Source organism: Heterocephalus glaber, unplaced genomic scaffold (assembly GCF_053883595.1).
Source record: "Heterocephalus glaber isolate CG9 unplaced genomic scaffold, H.glaber_assembly_v1.0 deba00001429, whole genome shotgun sequence".
Lineage (NCBI taxonomy): Eukaryota > Metazoa > Chordata > Mammalia > Rodentia > Bathyergidae > Heterocephalus > Heterocephalus glaber.
Window position 1 is genome coordinate 36089643 of NW_028258294.1, and position 23042 is coordinate 36112684.

The 23042-nt window shown below is 42.6% G+C and overlaps 2 protein-coding genes and 1 pseudogene across 11 annotated transcripts in view; all 3 read left to right on the top strand.

Annotated features, from left to right (window-relative positions):
- The window catches only part of Pou2f3 (POU class 2 homeobox 3), a 78990-nt gene extending 70039 nt beyond the window's left edge, over window positions 1-8951 (top strand). For 6 of the 8 annotated variants that reach the window (XM_004856809.3, XM_021237765.2, XM_021237761.2 and 3 more), the window contains 3 exons: window positions 5283-5349; window positions 6529-6664; window positions 7698-8951. In XM_004856809.3, coding sequence (XP_004856866.1) covers window positions 5283-5349; window positions 6529-6664; window positions 7698-7737 — 243 coding nt within the window. In that variant the 3' untranslated portion in view covers window positions 7738-8951. The remainder of the gene's footprint in view (window positions 1-5282; window positions 5350-6528; window positions 6665-7697) is intronic. The other 2 variants (XM_021237766.2, XM_021237762.2) reach the window with 1 other exon arrangement.
- Window positions 8952-9122: 171 nt separating this feature from the next.
- Window positions 9123-15051, top strand: LOC101699260 (serine/threonine-protein phosphatase 2A 55 kDa regulatory subunit B delta isoform pseudogene; annotated as a pseudogene).
- A 490-nt stretch (window positions 15052-15541) lies between these two features.
- Window positions 15542-22820, top strand: Tlcd5 (TLC domain containing 5). 3 transcript variants are annotated; one of them, XM_004856811.4, is made up of 3 exons: window positions 15578-15666; window positions 17691-17890; window positions 19336-22820. In XM_004856811.4, exons 2-3 carry the CDS (start codon window positions 17692-17694, stop codon window positions 19872-19874), a joined length of 738 nt encoding a protein of 245 aa, XP_004856868.1. In that variant the 5' UTR covers window positions 15578-15666; window position 17691; the 3' UTR covers window positions 19875-22820. The 3 variants fall into 3 exon arrangements, with proteins under 3 accessions (XP_004856870.1, XP_004856868.1, XP_004856867.1); XM_004856813.3 differs by lacking the exon at window positions 17691-17890 and having other exon boundaries at window positions 15542-15666; XM_004856810.4 differs by lacking the exon at window positions 15578-15666 and having other exon boundaries at window positions 15707-17890.
- Window positions 22821-23042: the final 222 nt, after the last annotated feature.

Sequence of the window (23042 nt, forward strand, 5' to 3'; positions counted from 1 at the left end):
TAGGCCTGGTGGCTATGCCTGTGAACCCAGCTACTCAAAAAGTTGAGGCAGGAGGATCACAAATTCGATACCAGCCTGGGTGACTTAGGGAGAGACCCTGTCTCAAAATAAAATGAAAAAGGCTGGGAGTGTAGCTCAGTGGTAAAGTGCTTGTCTGGAATGTGCATGGCCCTGAATTCAGCCTCCAGTACAGGGTTGGGGGAAGTAGGGAGCTAAATCTGTGATTCTTATGTTCAAGGGAAAGCCAGGACAGGGAATAATTTGGAGTTTCAGGCAGAAGTGGAAGCTTAGAGAATAAGAAGTATCTTCTCCATCCAGGGAGAGATGGTACCTTTGGGCTAGGGGTGGGAAGGTTCTCCATCTATGTGAACAGTGATGGTTGAAGGTTAGGGAGTCATGTGTTGAGGTCCTCAAGTATTCTGGTGCTCTAGAATGGTTGAAATTCAGCCTTATCTGGGTAGGACAGAGCAATTCCATAATTGCTTAATTTTTTCACCAGACATCTATTGACCATCTACTGTATGTTGGTCTTTCTGCTGAATTCTGGGATACAAAGATAAATACCATTTGTTCTCTGTCCCAGAAGACTCACTGCCTAGCAGAGAAGACAGACAAATAAACAAATGATAAACAATGTGATCATTTCTCTAGGAGAACTTAGCAACACATAAACCTTGGGAGGTGGTTGTTAAGAAAACTTCCCCAAGGATGTCATTAATACCTGAGCTGAGTCTAAAAGGACAAAGAATGAGAGGCAAATGACTCTGAGGTAGCGCTTTATCAGGGAGAACCACGAGACAGTGGTACAAAGCAGGAAGGACAGGTGGCACATTCTTGGAACTGCAGATGTCTCCACATGGAGGAATGTTGCAAGGATATTCCTCATGGGGTGAGACAATGAAAGGAGGGTGTGCAGTGCCAAGAAAGTGAGGTTTGGGGGGAGTCACTGAAGGATTTTAAGCAGGAAATTGGCATGATCGGAATTTTTTTTCTTTGCAGTACCGGCGATCGAACTCAGGACTTTGCGCTTGCAAGGCAAGCATAGCACCACTGAGCTAAATCCCCAGCCTGCTCAGATTTGTTTTTAAGACTGATCACTCTAAGCACAGGATATAGGATAGCTTGAAAGGCACAAGATAGGGTATGATTACAGTTATCCAGTAGAGAACTAACAAGGCCAAAGAAAACCAACATGGAAAGAAAGAGGGAATGAGAGAAAGTTAATAGATAACTAGAAGGTCATGGTTAATAAATTGATAGTTGGCTGTGGGCAGGGAAAGTGATGAAGGAAGAGAATCCTATGAGAGACTGAGTGCTTGAGTATGACTGATTGGGTAGATGCTAATGCCACGTTTGGAACAGGCAAATGGGAGGAGCTGGTTTGGGAGTGGTAAAGAGTGACGGTGTCAGTTCTGTACACCATGGTAATGTACAGTAAGAACTGTAGGACACCTAAGTGGGGCTGTCCCTGGACACTAGGAAGATGGGTCTGGAGGTCAGGAGAGTAGCTGGGTTGGAGATATGCACTAGGGAGTCACAGACACATGGGTGATGGTTGAAATCCTATGTAAAGAGGAGCTTACTTGTGGAGTTTGTATGGAAGGTCCACACCGAAGCCCTGGGGAGCACCAGCATTTGAAAATGGCAAAAGGAAGAGGATCAAAAGAAGAAACTGAGAAGGAAAAGCCAGAAAAAGCAAGAAACTGTCACTAAGTGGATGAGGAGGGTGTTGGGCAGGGATGAGCCCATTCAGAGTGTGATGAGAACACAGATGAAAGACACTCAAATCAGAATGGGGTCAAGGAGGGTGACCCTCTGATTTGTTTGAAGAACAGATTAGGAATTATCAAGAATAGCACACCAGCCAGAAGGACTAGCCTGTGAAAAGGCATGCAATTATAAAACAATTTGATGCCTTTGGAAAACACCTGAACTTCAGTCTGACTGAGCCAAGGGTCTGAGAGAGGTTGATGAATGAGGGCTGGATCATGATGGGCCATGGATGTTAAGTTACCCTAAAAGCTATGAAGAACCATTTAACATTTTAAGTTGGAGGCCACATGATAGTCATTCATCATTGCTTGGTTAAATATTCACTGTATGCTTGATACTGGGAGTATAGTGATCCTTGCTTACACAAGTGATCCTTGCTTACAGCCTAGCAGGGAAAACACACTGAATAAATGGTGCTTATGATGTGCTTCAGAGAAGGTGTGGCAGTATCTGAAGCACCTAACCCAATCCACCGTGTCAAAGGCTTCTGCGAGGAATGATGTTTAAACTGACCCCAGAAAAATGAATGTCACCATTGACATCATTGAATGCGGGAAGTAACTGAGTTGGGGAGCAAGTTCCAGGCAGAGGAAACTGTGTACACAGGTTCTGAGGCTGTTTGGGATAGAGAGAAAAGGAAGCTTACAGGCAGGGATGTGTGGAGGCCAGGGAGTGAAAGAGTGTGAGTAAAGAGGCTGCAGTGGTGGGTGAGGCTGGATTTAAGGGTCTTGCAGGCCACAGTAAGGAATTCAGTCCATGCCATAAGAACTTCGGTCTTTAAAGATGGACCTTTGGGATATGTGTGGTGACATATGCTTGTAATCCCAGCTTCTTGGGAGGCTGAGGCAGTGGGATGGCAAGTTTGACACCAGTCTGGACAACTTAGCAAGACTCTGTCTCAAATTTTAAAAATACAAAGGGCTGGGGATGTAGCTCAGTGAGACCACCCTCCTTGACCCCATTCTGCTTTGAGTGTCTTTCATCTGTGTCTCATGACACTGATAGGGCTCATCCTTGTCCAACACCCTTCTTATCTACCTAGTGGCAGTTTCTTGCTTTTTCTGGCTTTCCCTTTGATAGGAGGCAGGTTCTAGCATTGGTTCACTTCCCACCAGGGAAACTAATGTGCACAGAAATGATGAAACCACCTCATTCATTATCAGCATTCATTCAACACCTATTTCCTGAGCATCTGCAAATTTCCAGACCCTGGAAGGCACTGGGAATATATCAGTGTATAGGCCTTATCCTGCCCTTGTGAAGTCTACAGCCTCATGAGGGAGAAAGATATTAAATAAATAGTTATACTCATACTTGCAATGTCATAAAGGAAAAGGATAGGAAAAATTTTCTCACCCTGTCTCTTCCTCAGATCTCAATGAGATAGGACATGGCTTTATTTTCCTTCTGATATGAAATGATCTCATAAATATACAGTTTTTTGAATTATTATTCTTGGTTTTTTGAGACAGGGTCTCAGTATATAGCCCAGGTTAGCCTTATGATTCTCCTACCTAAGCCTCCCAAGTGCTAGGATTATAATTCTTATTTATTTATTTATTTTTTTCCTGTACCAGGGATCGAACTTGGGTCCTTGCACTTGCGCAGCAGGCAGCGACACTGAGCTAAATCCCCGGCCCTCAAGTGCTAGGATTATAGACATGCAGCACTACGTCTGTCTGGCTTATTCAGTTAATTTAGAAAAAGGAGGAAATAAAGACAAAATGGACCAGACCAGTATGGGAACCATTTTGCTAGTTATATATAAAAAAATAAAACACAGGGAACTGTATATGTGTATCTTTGGATATGCATAGCCTCTCTTCAGAAGGCAGTGGAAGGAGCTGGTCACAGTGACTACATGCATTTTTATTCATTTGAAAACAACAACAAATTTCTTGGGTGTGGCAGCAGGGAGGGGAGGAAAATGGGAGGGGGAATGTGGATAACATCTCTTACCACTCTGCCACCCCTCCCAAACTGCCCCACACTGGTCTCCACCCTTCATGGGGCCCCAGTTTACTGAGGAGGCGCATTGTAAAAGGAAAGGTAAATGAAAGCAGTGAGAACATTTGCTGATTAATTAGGAAATGAGAACATGTTGCATCCTGTTAGGATGGGACATTCCAGATCGGGAAGGGGAGGAATCATCACATTACAGGTGCCTGTCAACATCCTTGGAAAACACAAAATTTTTAGGGAGGCTCAGAGCTTCCCTGTCAGCATGAGAAGGGACAGGAGTGAAGCACGCAGGTTCCAGCTCCAGTGAAGAATTGAAAAGCATCTGGAGAGATATAGCCATGGTAGCTTTTTCCTTCAGGAAGGAAGAGGACTAATATTTAACAAGCTGGTGCTCTTTGCCAGTCATTGACTTAGAAGCTTTATGGACATCAGCTCATTAAATTTTAATTAAAAGAAAATATCAGGGAGGTGTTGCTGCTGTTTTACAGATGAGAAAATAAAATTTCACTGGGGTTGGGTAACTTGCCTGAAGTCATGCAGATGGTGAATGATGGGGCCAGGTCTTCAACCTGTCCATCTTTTTTATTTTTTTGTGGTTCTGGGGATTGAACCAGGGCCTTTGCACTGAGCTATATCCCCAGACCTTTTTATTTTAAATTTTGAGCGTGAGTCTTGATAATTTATTACGTTGCCCAGGTTGGGTTCAAATTTGTGATCCTCCTGCCTCATTTTCCCAAAGTGCTGAGATTACAGGTATGTGCCTCCATGACCGACCTGTCCATTCATTTTATTACATATTGTTCTGGGATGTTGTTTTAGGATAGCAATAGAGAGAGGAGTCACCTGAGATACATGGAGGATTAAACTCAATTACTTTTAGTCTCTTTTTCTTTTATTAGTACATGTTAGTGGTACATAATGAATACACTCATCATGTGGAATTGGTATTAACTCCCTTTTTAATCTCAGAGTTGATGATGCTGTGAGTTTTCCAGGACAAAATTAAAAGCTCCAGAGACCAACATTCAGCCATTCCAGTTATCTCTGGAGAGTCTGCAATCCATTCGTCCACCAGGGTGGGCAGGCCTGAAGAAGGGTTGCTAGGGTTGGTACTGCACTGACCTGAGCACAGGCAGGACTCTTTCACAAAGGGAAAAATGGGGACTGGAAATGAGGCGGGCAGCTGGCAACATCTGCCACAGTAGGCCCCCCAGAGGCTGGTGTCTCTCACGACCAGGATGCTCGGGTAAGGCAGTCTGCAGCCTGATAGTGCCAAAGAAATCTTGCAGGGTGCATAGCAGGGGAAGGTAGGTGTGGTGTCAGCACCTGGGAGCTTTCGGAGCAGAGGAGAACTGAAGGTAGATGGCTGTACATGACCCAAGGCCTTCCTATGAAAAGGAGGATGGAGTGCTGCATAGGTTTTAGAAATAGAAAATCATGAAGAAAAGCCTGTTCTCTGTAGTCTGGGGTCTGATATCTTTGGAAAAGGACCCAGAGTTGGAGAAGGAAATCAGAATGGACATTTACAAGCCTCTCTTGCCTTTCAGGTCTCTCCCTCAGGGTCTCTGGGCCCCCTCTCTGTCCCTCCTGTCCACAGCACCATGCCCGGAACAGGTGAGTTTTTAAATGAGGGTTCTTGATGGCACCAGAATTCCATTAAATAAAAGGATATTAGAACTGAAAGGGACGTACTTAAACCAGAATTCCCTAAATGTCTTGCAAAGGACATTAAAATCCATGCTGGGAAAAACAGGGTTCTATGTTCAAATAAGCTTAGAAAATGCTAGGCAAGCAAAATTTAAACATATGTATGTTTATTTGTTGTTTTGTTTTAATTGCAGCACTTCTCAGCATTCACATGCATAACATATTCTAAAATGAGCTGTACAGAAGGCACAGTGTGGAAGGAAGGCACAGTTTGGCAAGCTAATTTTCTACGGGACTCTTTTTCAAAAAGTGCCTATAGCATTTCAAAGAATTAGATAGGGTGACCATGTGTCCAGGTGTGCCCAGGACAGTCCCAGTGGCTGCCTCATGTCCTGACATAGTTACCCATATGCATGCTTCCTTCCATTTGTTAAAAGTGTCTTAGTTTAGACAGTAAAATATATGCCAGTCTAACCATGGAACATAGTTTCAGAAATGCAAACACAAGAATTCCAGTTAGTACAAATCTGCCATTTTATAGAGGACAGAAATGAGTTTTAGGGAAGTGTAATAAGTCAGCACAGGCCATAGTACTGTTTAGTGAGTGGCATGTGACCAAGATGACACTCAGTTCCCCTCATTCCTGGTTCTGTGCTCTCTTAAGACTGTGCAGTCTGTTTCCTCTATGAAGATGGAAGAACTAGAGAGGCCAGCAATCTTAAACTTCCGGGTTCTTTTTCTGTCCTGTGCACTTTTTTCTTTCCTGCTCTCTTTTCTTAAGCTTCTTATTCTTTTTCTTTTCCTGCCTCCTGGTCTGGAGCTGCATAGGCCCAGCCCAGGGTGTGTCTTGGAGTGAAGTGATTTTGGCATCTGTCCTTGCATTTGGCAAGTCTTGGACTTGCAGAACCAGCCACACTGCTCCCAAGGGCCCGGGCTGCAGAGCACATTTACGATGACAGCTCTTCCAGGGCCAGGCTGGCGTGTGGACCTTGATGCTAATGTGATACATGGTGGACAGATGGGTGACGAGAGGGTGAGGTCCCTTTGGGGATACATAAAAAATCAAGTGTTGGAAGGGCCATGTCTCAAGGTCCCAGGACCCAGCAGCATTATTTTCCCCTTGTGTTTCCCTCTCCTTGTCCTCAGTAACGTCATCCTGTTCCCCTGGGAACAACAGCAGGCCTTCGTCTCCTGGCTCAGGACTCCACACCAGCAGCCCCACTGCATCTCAAAATAACCCTAAAGCAGCAATGAACTCCTCCTCCAGTTTTAACTCCTCAGGGTAAGATGGGGAGGGAGAGGGCAGAGGCAGCCAGCAGGGCCCAGGGACATGTGAGGAGCTGGGCCAGTGCCTTGGGGAAGAGACCTTGTTATGGGGCTGGAAGAGGAGAACAGGGTGGCAGGGAGAGGACAGAGTGGAGAGCCAGACTGGACTGCATCCCTGGGAGGTAGAAGCTGCAGCCAGTAAGCAGTCCTGGCAAGAGCTGATGTCAACAAAGCCAAAATTTCCACCCTCACTTTGATGATGGAAATTTCCAAATACTACTGTGAGGAAAGGCCAGGTCCTTTGCTGGACTTAGAAGTGTTCCACCCCATGCCAGGAATCTGTTTCTTAGGATGTTCTGACATGAGTCTAGAGCTTAGACACAAAGAAACTCCTGGGCTTCAGGAGTGGTTGACCCAGGGAGGAAGGAAAGTGGTACCAATTCCTACTCCTACCTGGGATGCTGGGGGAAGGAGCTTCCTGGGCCTTAGCTCATGAGCCAAAGAATCTACCCTAAAAAGTGTTAGAGCAGATGCGTTGAGAATCAGCTCTGGTTCAGAAAAAAACACAGAAATTTGAAAGCTGAGTGACAGGCCACAGACCTGGGCTTGTAGGAAGAGACAGACCCACTTGTCCAAATCCAGGCAGTTTGGCAAGGCACCCAGCTTTAATTGCCCAATTGAGGCACAGCCTAAAGAATTGAAACTCCTTGCCAGTCCCCGGCAGAGAGAACCAAATAATATAGTAGCTTTCTAGGTATGATTCATATATCATAAAATTCACCATTCAGTAGTTTTTAGTATGTTTACAAGATTGTGCAGGGCTGGGGATTTTAACTCAGTGGTTCTGCCGCCTGCCCTGCAAGAGCAAGGACCCGAGTTTGATCTTCGGTACCAAATAAAAAAGAGATTGTGCAACCATCACCATTATCTAATTCCAGAAAATTTTCATCATCCCAGAAAGAACCCCTCTACTTGTTAGCCATCACTCCTTATTCTCATCTTTCCCTGTGATGTTAGTAACTACAGTTGACCTTATTTCTTCCTTCTAGATCTTGGTACCGATGGAATCATCCCACCTACCTCCATTGAGACCAAAATGTTCCTCCCATTCCACCTGGCCCCATATCCCTCAGTGAAAGAAAGGAAGAAGGGAGTTGTGCCTTCCATGTATGGACATTACTTTCAGAAGAGTGGAAGAAAAGCCCCATTATGAATGAACCCACATTCTTGCCTTCTTCAGGAACAAGGGCCTCCGGAGAGCCAAACTGTGATTGAACCATGTGCTGACTCTATATGTTCTTGATATATATATAATACCCCCCTGCTGGGAGTTTACCACTTCTCCTGAGCTGAGAGACAGTCCTCATACTGTTACCTTCTAGCTCTAAATATTTGAGATGTCTTCACTCTGGCAATAGTCTTTCAGGGAAAGGACTTCTTGCCATTATTCTCCAACTCATCGATGGGCTTCTAGGGGAAAGCCATTTCCCTACAATGGGAGATAATGGCTTTGACTTTGAACTTAGCCACAGCCTAAACTGATTCCAAACTCTGTGAAAAGGTTTGAATCAGATGTCTTCTCCAAAGCCGTGATGATTTCTGCATTCAGCAAAATTTTTCCATTGAGTCTCCTTTGCCCTCCTCTTCTTTTTAATCTTCCCTCTTTTCTAAAACCAAATCCATTCATTCTTGCATCCTCCAAGTCTCATCTTTACAGGTGGCCAAGTCAGCTCTGTACCCTGGGTACTTCGGTCTGCCCCTGTTCTGTGTTCTTCTATTTACTCACAACCATTCCAGAGTACAAGAGTACTTGTTCTTTCTCTCTCTCTCTGTTTTTCCCTTGGCCCATCTTCTGTTTCTTCTGGCTGCTGAAAAGGAAGAACCTATGAGCAAACACACAGCAATGATGCTGGTAACATACTTGTACATAGTCCTTTCTTCATTTTACATTGTGTTCCTTTCTCCTTAGTATAGAATTTTCCAGAAAAAGTGTTTAACTCAGGGGTGAATTTCAAAGACATCTTTGTAATATTTTATCTTCTTTAAAAAAAAGAAAGGAAAAACTACCAAAGTGTGAAATATTTACACAGAGTTTCCCATATGGGCTGGGACTCTTTGCTGACTTTTTGGGGGAACATTATCTCTAGAGTCTCTTTCTTTGTGGGCCAGTGTGTAGAGTTATAACATGAAGCCATACCTAGAAATGGTAACATTTTTTTTAAGACTGCATATACAGGAAACTGTTGAGACTCAAAGAAATCTCTCTGTTTCTAAATAAATGTGTATAGTGATGATATAAACTATTCTATTGTTGATACGAAGAAGTTTAAATTATTCTGTGCTTTTTTCTTAGGGGGGAGGGATATGAGTACATACAATGAAATGGGGTGGGGAAAAGGATTCAAACGAAGTGTATTTCCGCCCTCCCCATGTATGCTGAAAATGACATATGTTAATACAGGGCCTTGAAGGGTTCAGAGTTCTTATTCTTTGGGACAGAGCTTCCTTGGGAGCAGAATAGGCAAGAGATTGGTTTCTTCCTTTTGTAAGTCAGAGATCGGTGGGTATTCAAGGTCAAGTCATTTGGTGACTTAACGGGCAGAGGCCGAGGCTGATATCTCATACTTCAGATATCTTGAACATTGACTATTCAGTATTCACAAAGGAAAGCAATAGATATTTAAGGCAAAGGATAATTTCATGACTGGCTTTGGAATGCATTGCTACCTTCAGCCAAGGAGGATGAAGCTATTTTTGTGGTTTTTCTTAGGTTAATAAAAATTTATATTGTTATACTAGGGCTGAGAGTGAAGCTCAGTGGTAAAGCATTTGCTTAACATGTCAGAGGCCCTGGATTCAATGCCCAGTACCCCCACCCCCCACTCCGAAAAAAAAGGAAAGGAAAGAAAAGTTGTTTCACTTATTCCTGAGGAAAGCATTGACCTGTGGGAAAGAAAGACCCTTCAAAAATGTAATATCTAGCCTGCCATGGTGGTGGATATCTGTAGTCCCAGCCATGTGGCAGGCTGAAGCAGGCAGATTGCAAGTTTGAGCCCTGCCTGGGCAATTTAGCAAGACCCGGTGTCTAAATAAAAAATGAAAAAGGGGCTGGGGTTGTAGCTCAGTATAAAGTTCCTGAGTTCAATCCCCAGTACAAAAATGATAGGGAAAAACAAAATTGGGATTAAACATTTGTTGTAAATAATAATACTCATGTAAGAAACATATATAAATCTTCAAGAGTCGACTATTCCTGATGTTTGAATGGCGTTTATATTAAGACTGCTTTCTATTTCTTGCCATGACATGGGAGAAGGTCTATAGGCAGTGGTTAATTTCTCAATTAAAAAATGTAGTTAAAAGGGGTGAGTCAGGCATGGTGGTAGGCTCCTAAAGTTATAGCTGTTCAGAAGGCTGAGGCAGGAGGTTTGCTTGAGCCCAGGAGTTCAAGACCAGTCTGGGCAACATAGAACTGTCTCATTAAAAAGAGGGGGCGGGGGAGGGGGCTGCCCAGCGGGTAGTAACGACTTGCAGGGGTGCTTCTTGCTGGTGAAGGGCGCCGTCGTCGAGGACGTGGCGGAAGCTGACATCATTTCAACTGCTGAATTTAATTACTCTGGAGATCTTCTTTCAAAAGGAGACAAGGGCATCAGAGTTGTTATTTTTCAACGGGAACAAGAGAATAAAAGCAGTACTCATTCTAGGGGAGAATATAATGTTTACAGTACCTTTCAAAGTTATGAATCAGAGTTGGACTATTTGAAAGGTCTAGAAATTGAAGATAAAATTAGATGGTTGCCACAACAGAATGCTGCTCATTTTCTACTCTCTACAAATGATAAAACTATTAAATTATGGAAAATAAGTGAACGGGATAAAAGAGTGGAAGGTTATAACTTGAAAGATGAAGATGGACGACTTCGAGATTCATTTAGAATTACAGCACTACGGGTTCCTAAATTGAAGCCCATGGACCTCACGGTAGAAGCAAGTCCACAGCAAATATTTGCAAATGCTCACACATGTCATATAAATTAAATTTCAGTAAATAGGGATCATGAAACATATCTTTCTGCAGATGACTTGAGAGTAAACCTATGGCATTTAGAAATCACAGATAGAAGCTTTAATATCGTGGATATCAAGCCTGCTAACATGGAAGAGCTGATGGAAGTCATCACCACTGCTGAATTCCATCCACACCAATGCAATGTGTTTGTCTACAGCAGCACCAAAGGGACCATCCAGCTATGTGACATGCGTTCCTCTGCCCTGCGCGACAGACATTCTAAGTTTTTTGAAGAGCCTGAAGATCCCAGCAGTAGGTCCTTTTTCTCAGAAATAATTTCATCCATCTCTGATGTCAAATTCAGCCACAGTGGTTGATACATGATGACGAGAGACTGTCAGTGAAAGTATGGGACCTTAACATGAAGAGCAGGCCTGTGGAGACCCATCAGGTGCATGAGTACCTGCAAAGCAAGCTCTGTTCCCTGTGTGAGAATGACTGCATCTTTGACAAGTTTGAATGCTGCTGGAATGGTTCAGACAGTGCTATCATGACGGGGTCCTACAACAACTTCTTTAGAATGTTTGATAGAAACACTCGGAGGGATGTTACACTGGAAGCTTCAAGAGAGAACAGCAAACCCCGAGCCAGCTTAAAACCCCGAAAAGTATGTACAGGTGGTAAAAGAAAGATGAGATTAGTGTGGACAGTCTGGACTTCAATAAGAAGATCCTTCACACAGCCTGGCACCACATGGAAAACATTATTGCCATAGCTGCCACCAATAATTTATATATATTCCAGGACCAAATCAACTAAAGAAGCTAACTGGAGGACCAAGTCTTGTCTCACATAGCTAAGCCAGTTGTTTTTCTGTCAAAGAAAAGGCATTGTCCTCTCCATTAAGAACAGAGATGCACTTACTACTTCCCTTCATAACAGAGGAAAGAAGCGACCTTGGCTGGAATCCTGTCATTGGTCTGCCTTTAGCCCAGGGAGGGATGCTTGGTGCTGCAAGGGGAAAACCTACTGGAAGCAGAATTGGTGGACATTGCTCAATAAAGGCCATTACTCAAAATAAATGTATTTATTTAAGTCTGAGCCTTCCTTTCCAGTTTATAGACCAAAAAACTAACCTCCAAGAGAAAAAGTGTTGTCAAATATGTTTCTGTCTCTAGCTCTATTTCTCTGCCATCCTAGGGCCCTCTGGACATGGTGTGGCCATTGTTCATGTTCCTCGCTGGCCTTTCTGAGCCAAGTGGGCATACCTACCCTTGGTACCTAAGGAGAGCCAGGCAGGTTTACTCACTAGTTCCATCGACCATCACACCTTCTGGTGTAACCACTCAATAAACAACACACTGTAAAGTGTTCTTAAATCTAAAAAAAAAAAAAAGGAGAGAGAGGGGTACTCATATAACAAAGAGATTGCAGGGGGAGCCTTCGCTATGATTTTAGTATCTAAAGGGACGGCTCTGCCACCAGGATATCTGTGCCCATCTCTGTACACACTCATGAATGTGTGCACTGACAGAAGCTAGAGCTGACCTTGTGTACTGACAGAAGCTAAGCTGACCCTTTCCTGCCACAGTCCTGTCTACCTTGACATCCTGCTCAGTTGAGTACTGAAAGTTGATCTCTTGCACTGTCCAAAGCTCTGGTTTGAATCTATTTGCCCATATTTATTTTTAATGAAAAAAACCAAACCAAAACAAAACAGAATTGCAGCCTAACTGTTCAGTCTTCAGTACTTTCCAATGGCTGTTGACTGGGACATTCTCTGAGAGGGTCAAACTTGAAAATGAGCATAGATTCATCTTTTATGCCTGCATGATTCTGATCTACTTTGAGGTGTGGCCTTGGCATTTTAAAATCTCTTCAAATGAGTTTCCTGTGTGCTCAAGGTTGAGAACCACTCCCCATAAAATTCGTAATTCCAGGGAAGTTTAGTGGAAGTCTACTTAGCTCATTCAGCATCTAATCAGAGAATAGGAATCCAAGGGCAAAAACCAATCACTGGTGAGGGGAAAAGATAAAAGAAAAAAATTGTTGCTGCTGCTTTTCAATTTTTATTTCATACCATGTTCAGTCTTTAGTTCACTAAAGGTGGGCCCAGCTGTGGGCGTCTAAAGCAAAGTTAGGACTTTTGGTCCAACTCAAGGACTGGAGTTATTAATCCCAGGACTCAAATCAGGAAAACTGCCCTGAATCCCAAAGGGTTGGGGTACACTGAGCCCCTCCAGATACATTCTATGTTCTCTTGGGAGTCCCCAGGACCCTCCTGCTCCCCAAGGCTGTGGGGGAGCTTCTTTCTTGTAGTCGAAGCTGTCTTTTGTTGTGTGTGTTCCCATGCCTAACAATGTGACTAGCACAAATAAAGTGAGTAAGATTTTTTAAATGGAAGTCCTTTTTTTCTCTAAACAACCTCTCAGCCCTTCTCTGAGGTAGAAATTGTGAACACAGAATGTAGTACACATTGGTCGGAAATTCTAGTTGATTAGAGGCAGCATATCTTAGGTGCATAACCCGCCTGAGTCACTCATTGCCTGGGCTCATCCCCCACTCTGCCTCCTGCTAAACATGTCACTTTGGGAAAGTACTTGACTGCTTCAGTTTCTTACCTGTAAAATGAATATAAAATCAGATCTCATTCCATAGAGTTATTGTGAGGATTAAGACAGTATCTAGTGAGTTACTAAGGCAATACCATGTAAGTGTTATCAGTGATAATTGTGGTTACTATTGCTACTGTTATTAAGTTGGTAGACGGCTTCCTATTCCCTGGTGGTGGCTAAAGATATATAAATTAATAAAATGTAGTCCCAGGCAAGGAAGCTTGAACCCGGAATCCCAATCATCCTGGTGCATAGGCCCGTAGGCCAGGAACAATAGGCATCTTCACTAATGACCTCAGCCTTAGACTCCTGAATCCTTTAATACTCTGTTCTTCGCTGGGAAATGGTGGCAAGAAGGAGAAAGTCACAGGTTCAGACACTAGAAAGAAAAATAATATTGCAACAAAAAATAAAACGGGAAAAATGTTAAGGTTTGTACACTCTCCATTTCATAAAATGGGTCTTTCCATGTTATATTTCTTCAGGCTATCATTACCTCTGACCTGGCCTGTTCCAACACATTTGAAACAGGTCTTCTCCAATTCATCTTGTACTAATTTTAGTTGAATGTCCCCGGAGCAGGGATTCTCAACTTTGATTGCACACTGGAATCACCTAAGGAGCTTTAAATTTGATTGACAACCATACAGAGATTCTGATTTACTTTGGGGTGTGGCCTTGGCACTGGGATTTTTTTTAAAGCCCCTCAAATGATTCCTCTGTGTGCTCAAGGTTGAGAACCACTGCCCAAATGAGCATATGAGTCACTGGGGACTGTGTTAAAAATGCAGACCGAAGTTAGGATCTGAGATTCTGTGTTTCCAACTAATTGCCTGGTGGTACAGATTATTTGGGTCCATGGACAACATGATGAGTAGCCAAAGCTTGGGGAGCATGGTAGCATGATTCCCTTACTGAGTAACATCCCAGGCTTTGCCTACCCGGATAAGAAGGTGCCTCAGCTTGGCATCTTCAGCTGGCCTCAGAGGCAGGTAAGGACCCTTCAGAATAGTGATTCTCCAATATGACTATTCATCTGAATGAGCAGGTTTCGAGGATACAGATCCCAAGGACCCACACTGGATCTACTAAATCACAACATTCAAAGTGCAATCTTCACAAGAGTATTTTGAAAATACTTTCCAAGTAGCACTGATGGTCAACAAGCTTTAGGAACAGCAATATGCTTCCTATAGAGCATTCCATTAATTCAGCCAACAAATATTCATTGCACCTGACTGGTACTAGACACTAGAGAAATGGATGGAAACAGTGCCTTCCTTACCTTTGAGGGCTTGGCAAGATAAATGATCAAAATGAGAATACTTACTATTCCCTAAATGTGGTGTAAACACATCTCTACTAAAGGTCTTTTCTTTTGAAGAATGTCTGGGCCCCTCAGCATCCCATTATTGCCTGTCTGGATCAATCCAGACAACCTCCTTACCCTACTGAGGGTTCATATTGCTCCCTTCATTTCAAATTTACTCTCTTTGGTATTAAAATAGTCCCAGAGAGAAGAAAAGATTTACCCAACGTGAAATAAAAACAAGTCTGGACATTTATATAGTCGAGTGACTCTTATGTCCCAGGCACAGTTACAAGGACTTGATAGGTGTAATCTTTTAAAATTCTTGCAATAATCTTATGAGATATTACCACTCTCTCCATTCTGTGAATTGGAAAAAGGAAGCCCAGAATAGTTAAGTAACTTGCCTAAGGGCATACCAAGCAGGATTTATTTTGTTGTTATTTGAGACAAGGCCTCACTATGTAGATCAGGCTGGCCTCAAACTCCATATGATCCTCCTGCCTCAGCCTTCCAAGTGCTGGTGCCAAAACACCTAGCAACTCTTAAGTTATCCTGAACCGCCCAGTTGGTGACAGCTTTAAAATTAAAATAACTTCTAATTCACAGGCTTGGTAATCAGTCATTTGTGTGCTTATTTCACAACCCAGAGTCAAGGAGGAGGGCAAAGACTATATCTTCATCTCTTACAGTGCTTAACAGGGATGCAAGGACTTTAGTAGGTGCTCATTAAGTGCTTTGAGGATGGGCTGCCCAACGTGGGGAGGGGAGGAATAGAAAATGATTAAACAGCACCAAACAAACAAGGGCAACAGCCTGCAGGTCTCACAGCACCATTAGATCGCCCTCCCCTCTCCTCTCCAAAGCAGGAGGACCCTCCATCCAGCTGCTTTCTGCCGGAATGGCCTTCGCCCAGCTGCGGCTCTGTGTTCCGCATCCTCCCAGCCAGCAGATGCCCCCAGACCCCCGGCTCCTCCTCCTCTGCCGTCACAGCCTCGTCCGCTCCCACTCCTTCCTGTTGCAGTGATCCGGGCCCTGGGCTGTGGGCGCCGAGGCGCCCGAGGCTGCCCGGGGCGCCACGCCAGGTAACAGCGTGGGGCTGGGTGGGCACTGGGCTGCGCTCGGGAGCGGGAGTGACGCGTCCGGCCCTGGTGGGGAAGGAGGCGGGCAGGTGGCCCAGCCTGGTCTCTGGAGGAGAGGGCTCTTCTGCCCTTGGTCGCCGGGCCTTGGGATAACGGTCCTAGGCTCGGGGCTCCGCGCCCAGGCGGGCCGCGGCAGGTCGGCGCGGGACGCCACTGCGCTCCTGTGGGGGTCCGAGGCTGCAGCTCCCTGCCGGCCACGCCTGCTCCAGGGAGCCCGGGAGCCCGGTGGGTCCGCCCCGCGCTCCGCTCCTCCTCGCCTCCCTGGCCCGAGCGCGACCGCTGGGAGGGGAGCTTTGGGTTTCTCAGTACCCTTTGGCCCTCCTACAATGCAGGCAGCTCCCAAGGTCACAGAGTTGCATCTGCCTGTTGCAGATATCTTGTGCTTTTATTCGAGTGTTTGTAAATGGGCTACTGTTTCCTCTGTTGTGCCAGAGAATTAGGATTCAGAGAAGAGGACTCTAAAAATACTAATCGGCATATCCAAACAGGCTGATCCGCATTACTGGCTAGTGAACCTAGGTTTCAAAAGGAAATAAGGAGGACACTTTTCACTGTGGGTGCTTTGTATTTCCGGCCCTTGCACTGAAAATTGGCCTAGACGTTTTACAACATTTATCTTAGAATTCCGTGTAAGATCTGGAATGGACTATAGAGTTCTCCAGGCCTTGTCTCCTTTCTCCTTTTTTCTGTTCCTTTTTTGTTGTTTCTGGAAAACAAGCTCTATAGGTGGGATTGATTTTTCCACACTTATGCTGCAAGCCAGGGGGAGAGAGATTGGGACTCCAGTCAACCCTGTCCAGACAGCTACTATTTTCTTCATTTCAGATGAAAGCTGTACAGAACTTGACCTTCATAAAGCTCTCTCAGGATAGCATTCTTGGGAATGGCTTGTGTATTGACATGGGTTAGTCCACAGATAGCATTTCATTTGTCAGAATAGGGTTAAGTAGTAAGTGTAGTCATGCAGAAAATTCCTTCTGAGATGAGACAGATATCTGCAATAGTTTGGACTATTTTTCATTTGTACTTTCAACAGAGGAGCTAGTGAATATTAAAAGTGACATCTTGGTCATTTTTGGATTTTAGTTCTGTGAGGCTAAATTGATTAAGTTTTATTTGTTCTTGTCCAAATATTTTTCCACCAGTAAAAAGCCCAAATGTAGCTTTCTGACTTTGTTTTATTTTTAACTGAATAATTGCTTTAAAGATATTCATATCTCAATGAAAAGGCTTCTCCTACCTTAAAATCCGTCTGCTTTCTTGCTGGTAAATATTTGAGTTGGATTTCAGAACAGAAGTAGGATTTTTTTTTCCCATCTTCCAAGATATTTCGACTCTGTTTAGTTCTATATTTAGGTTTACCCCAAGTTTTGATTTCAACTGATTAAACTATGACCCAAATCCAAACCTCAGCCAAATTTAGTTTCAGCTTAAAAATACAAGAAACTTCTCTGTTATATGACTTCTAGCAGAGCCCCAAAGGGGCCATGTTCTGTTTTTTCATGAGAGCTTCACATGGAAGTTTTTGAAATGTTAAGATATTATCACATACATGTACTTTATTTCTCTATATTACTGCCCAAAGGCATTCATGGCTGGAGGGTTATCATTGAAGTTGCTCATTGTAACATGTGATATTAGCTACCAAGTCAGAATGCATTTCCTGGTTTCCAGTTGTACAGCTTCTGCCAGCACGTTATCTCTGAGGAACCTGGAATTATAAGTATGGCCATACTTAAATAGAAGATTCTTTGGTGTTTCAGTAAAGGCAGGGTTTTTATACTATTCTGTAGTAGTAACGCAGACATATACACAGAACTAGCCAATATAGAGGAAGAAATGTTTCAGTGAAGGCAGTGTTTTAGTACAATTCTACAGTAGCAATACAGACATATGCACAAAATTACCCAATGTTCTTTCCTTAGGGTGCATCCTTTGTTTTTCTGGTTTTGGTCTTTTCATCCTAGGATGGCATTAGCTCTGTGTCTGCAGGTGCTGTGCAGCCTGTGTGGCTGGCTTTCACTCTATACATCTTTCTGCTACCTGAATAAGCACCGAAGCTATGAGTGGAGCTGCCGGCTGGTGACATTCACCCATGGAGTCCTCTCAATAGGCCTCTCAGCTTATATTGGCTTCATTGATGGCCCATGGCCTTTTACTCATCCAGGTAGGTAGGGGACATTAGAGATTTTCTTTTAGGGACTTATGATTTGTGGGTAGACTTCAAAGAATGGGACATTTTTTAAAAAAGAATTTGTATAATATTGAAGAATAATTCCCATGCTAATTTGTATTGCAGTCTTCATTCTTTATAATTAACTCTGATATTGTATATGTGATCTATTGCTTCTGCTTTTCATAACTATTTCAAAAACAATTTTAGATTTCTTCTTACAATTTAATCAATTAGTAATATACAAAACATAAAGCCAATATTGACATCTTCCACCACCACAGATAGATAGATACAAATAAAACTCTATTGTACATTTTAACTATTTTGGTAAACTGCCATTTTTACTCAATCTTATATTGGAAGGACAGCATCTTACCATGTCTATGGATATAGCTCTCTCTCATCCTTTCTAATTGTTACATAATAATTTGACATCATTATTTGGGGCATCTATTAATTTTCATATCACTAGATGTACAAATGTTATTTCCTTGGTATACAAAAATTGTTTACCATTGCATTGTTGCCTGGAGCTTCCATAACAAAATGCCACAGACTAAGTGGCTTAAAAACAGACATATCTCATAGTTCTAGAGTCTGGAATACAAGGATGCCAGTCACATTGGAATAAGGCCCACCCTAGTGACCCTATTTTAACTTAATTGCCTTCTTAAATTCCTGTCTCCAAAACTCACATTCTGAGGTTCTGGCTTCAACATGAATTTTGGAAGGACACAATTCAGCCCATAACTCCCCTGGAATATGATTTTTTAATAAAGATTCTTAGATTTTAAAATTTTTTTTCTAAGATTCTCATGTTGAATTTCTGAGTTTTCCCTGCAAACTGAGGTAAAAACAATTTTTAAGCTTTGTGTTTTATATGAAGGTTATTAAGTTTCAAACATGTCAGGTCCTTGTAGCCCGTGTTCTTGGACATGGGAACACCCTATCTTTTGGGGTACTCTCTGGAGTCTACTTTCAGGAGGGGTTAGAGCTTCCAGTGTCCAATAACTAGTCCATTAAACTACAAAATTAGCCTGACATTTAGGACAGATGACAGAATGACTTGAGAGTCTAGAAACAGACCTTAAGCTGGTTTTTAAAAAAGGCTTAGGATTTTAATTAAAAGAATAAAATAACTCTATTTTATACTATTCCATAGAGAATACACTGAAATTATTGCATGTACTGAAGTCCCTTATTGAGGTCTGATTAATCAAAATAGCATTTTCTGGGGCTAGAACATCATTTAGTGTGACAAAGACTGGGGTATTAGATTTTAGTGTTTTTTGGTTACTGTTAAAAAACTTGTGCTTGCCATTGTTTTTGTCTCCTTCAGTGATTCAACAAGGTTGGAAAGAGAACAACATAGGATCCTCATGCAAAATGCCACAATTCCTAGTCACTCAATTTGGTTCTGTTTTGGTTTGTTTCAGGCTCACCCAATACAACTCTCCAAGTTCATGTTCTGTGTCTCACCCTGGGCTATTTCATCTTTGACTTGGGTTGGTGCATCTACTTCCATTCTGAGGGTCCCTTGATGCTGGCTCACCACACACTGAGCATCTTGGGCATCATCATGGCCCTGGTGCTTGGAGAGTCAGGCACGGAGGTCAATGCAGTCCTCTTTGGAAGTGAGATCACCAACCCCTTGCTGCAGATGCGTTGGTTTCTCCGTGAAACCGGGCACTATCACAGTTTCGCTGGAGATGTGGTGGACTTCCTCTTCGTGGCTCTGTTCACTGGAGTGAGGATTGGTATAGGAGCTTGCCTCCTTTTCTGTGAAATGGTCTCACCCACACCCAAGTGGTTTGTGAAGGTTGGGGGAGTAGCGATGTATGCTGTATCTTGGTGTTTTATGTTTAGCATCTGGGGCTTTGCTTGGAAGAAAAGCGTCAAGAAGTACCATTCCTGGAGAAGCAGGCGGAGTGAGGAACGGCAGCTAAAGCATAATGTACATCTCAAGATACACTAGCCAAGGCTTGCTTCAGATAGCAGGACCGGTGAAGTCAGCCATGGGAACTGGGTTGGAAATATGACTGTTACTGAATCATGTTTATAACAAACGTAGGTTTCCAAAAAGGGCTAAAATTATTGATCACTTTAGTTAGTCTTTAAGCCAAGTATACAGTGTTAAAACACTAGCTTCCACAGTGGCAGGTATTGAAAAAAAGAATTGTCAGGGTAGTTGAGAAAGGTCAGGGCTGTGAAGTGAGAACTGATGGCATTCCTTTTTGTGTGTGGTGACCCTAGGTCCTCTTGTCCTAGGAAGGCTTGATATGCAGACAGCTTTGAAAGGAACCTGAAAAAAATAAGTGCTGTTTCTTGTTCCTTTGAGACATAGCTCCTTCAATATATACTTATTCCTGCTTTCCATGTAGCAATCTGAGCAACTTTACCACGTGATCTGTTAAGTGCGGGACTTTGAGGAAGAACATGCCTTTGACATTCTGAGCATTGCATCAGAAAGGTGGATCTGCTTTAAAAAGGAGAATGTTAGGGCCAGGGATTTAGCTCAGTGGCACCATGCCTGCCTTGCAGGCACAAGGTCCTGAGTTCAATCCCTGGTACCAAAAAAAAAAAAAAATGACAATGTTTAATATCTACTGTATCACAGGTCCCTGAGACCACCCCCAGTTCCGTGGTTCACTAGGAACATTTACAGAACAGCATATAGTCTTACAGTTTTGATTTATGATAGTGAAAAACACAAAGACAAATCAGCAAAGGGAAAAGGCACTGGGGGCAAAGTCCCAATGAAACCAAGTACAACCTTCTAGAGTCCTCTCTCGTTTGGATCCCACAAGATGTGCTTAATTTCTCTAGCAGTGGTTTCTGACAATGCATAAAAGTCATTAGGGGAAAAGTCATTAAGGACTTGGTATCCAAAGTTTGTGTTGGGGACAGGTCATACTGGCAGCCTCTGCCTGGCACATAGCAAAATTCAAGACTCTCAGCAGGAAAGCAGGCATTCAGCATAAACTGTATTGTTTGACCAGACAGTTTAGGTGCAGTTGCCAGTTGAATCAGTTAATGCTGGAAGTCCTTCCCACCCTTCGGAAACCTAAGTTCTCTGAAGCCAGCCATGGGCCAGCCTTGCAAGCAGTCCTTTCCAAGGATAGCAGTTCAAGCCTGCTACATTAACTCTTTTCTGCACAAAAATCATACAGCTAGGGTTTTGGGTGCAAGATGAATGAAGTGTGGGTAGATTTACGGAGTCCTGTTGTACGGGTTCTGTCCTACCAGGAAAACTATGCCAGTTCTCAGGGCTTTTGTGCATTAATCTCCTAGGCATGAGGGGCCATGATTAAATTCCATAGGGATTTACCATGTGGATTCCACTGTGCTTAAGATGGGAGTTCAGGTTACAGCTTGGCTGTACATATTGCACACCAGAACCAAAGACTAGTGTAGTCCTGGTCTCAGGGTGGTGAGGCTAATTTTTAAAAATTCTTTTTTAAAAATTTCAGATATATCCCCTTTCAGTACCCTTGCTACTTTTTATCCTTTCTCTAAAACAAGTACATGTCCTTAAAGACAAACTAATATGACAAGGCCATATTATGACAGTCCTGGAAGAAAAAAACATTTCTTAGTGTGATAGTCTCTAATCTCACATAGAAGCAAGAATACAGGCTTAGAACAAGGGGTTAGGAGTTAAGAATTCCTGGATTCTTTAAACTAATTTTGCTGTTCACTTGCCAGATCATTTGGTCAGTTCACTTATTTACTGTTTTCTAAACCTGTTGTGAATGAATGAAATATCCTGTTGTGTATTTCATAGAGATATGGGAAATTCTGTTAATGGATGTCTTTAATGCAGTGCTTTTATGAAAAAATGAAGTATTGCTTATTTATTCATTGTTTATTTTTACCATGTTATTTAGAACAGTGGTGACTGGTTAGCTCAGTTGGTGAGCAAGCAAATGGTGCTATGAATCAAGACCAATGATCAGTAGCAAGTACCATTTCACTCTGGTCATCAGTGATACTAATATAATGAGTGACCTTGAAAATGGATGTCACTGGCTACAGAAATAAGGCAAGAGAGAGTGGTTGGAACCACATAAAGTCATTACTGCAAAGGGAAAAGCAAGTTGAAAGGCACGTTAACAGTGGTCATTTTAAGATGCCTATCATTTAGTTAAACAATTTTGCTGGGCATTGAAATAATCCAGCATATATAGCATCTCCACCTCTATTTCTATGATTAGTGTCCCTGAAATGCTGTTGAGCTTCTTTCAGGCAAAATTGTGGGCAAAGTAGGATGCTGGGGAATGCTGATTTCAGCAAAAGCCTAGCAGAAAAGAGTGGCTTGGCACATGAACTTAAGGGAAAGAAAGAAAGAAAGAAAGAAAGAAAGAAAGAAAGAAAGAAAGAAAGAAAGAAAGAAAGAAAGAAAGAAAGAAAGAAAAAAAGAGAGAGAAAGCAAGCAAGCTAGCTGGCTCTTGAATTTTGGCACAGTGTACCCTGTTCCATACCAGACAAATGAACAGGCCAAATCTGGTACCAATTCTTTTTTCTCTTACCCTTCAGAAGTGAAGGGACTGCAGATCTTGCTATTCGAGGCACTCATTTCATGGTAATGTATGTAGGATTTTTTTCCTTTTTAGATAGTGCGAAACCTGGATAAATGATAAGAGGAAGGGAATCCCTCATTTCAGCTTTTCTTGATGTTGTAGCTAATGACTACAAAGAAAACTCTCTAAGAGAAAAATGTGAAATGAAGATGATTCATTGTAAAATGTTAACTTTTTACATCACGGGTAAATAAAGTTTACTGTGCTATGGCTGGAAAAAATAAAATATTCATTTGCATATGGATTATTATGTAATAATAACACTGTTGAAGAATAATTTATATTTCTATAGGATTTGTACTAAATTTTATAAAAATAAAATAACTTTTTATAAATCCAGAGTCTGCCTCTTATATCTTTGTTGTGGTTTGGCCAAGAATTTTTTTTTTTTTTTTTTTTTTGGTTATGGGGATCGAACTCGGGTCCTTGCGATTGCGCAGCAGGCGGCGAAACCATTGAGCTAAATCCCTGGCCCATGGCCAAGAATTTTTTTAAAAGCCTTTGGACTGTAGAAATACTGATCACTACTCATAATTACTGTTGAAACATCAATAATCTGTTGC

Bases quoted from the DNA above. Each gene is read 5' to 3' on its own strand.
- Tlcd5 (XM_004856810.4), top strand. From the start codon at position 17,617: ATGCACAAAATTACCCAATGTTCTTTCCTTAGGGTGCATCCTTTGTTT. The intron at 17,891-19,335 runs GTAGGTAGGGGA...GGTTTGTTTCAG, and splicing joins ATGGCCTTTTACTCATCCAG to GCTCACCCAATACAACTCTC.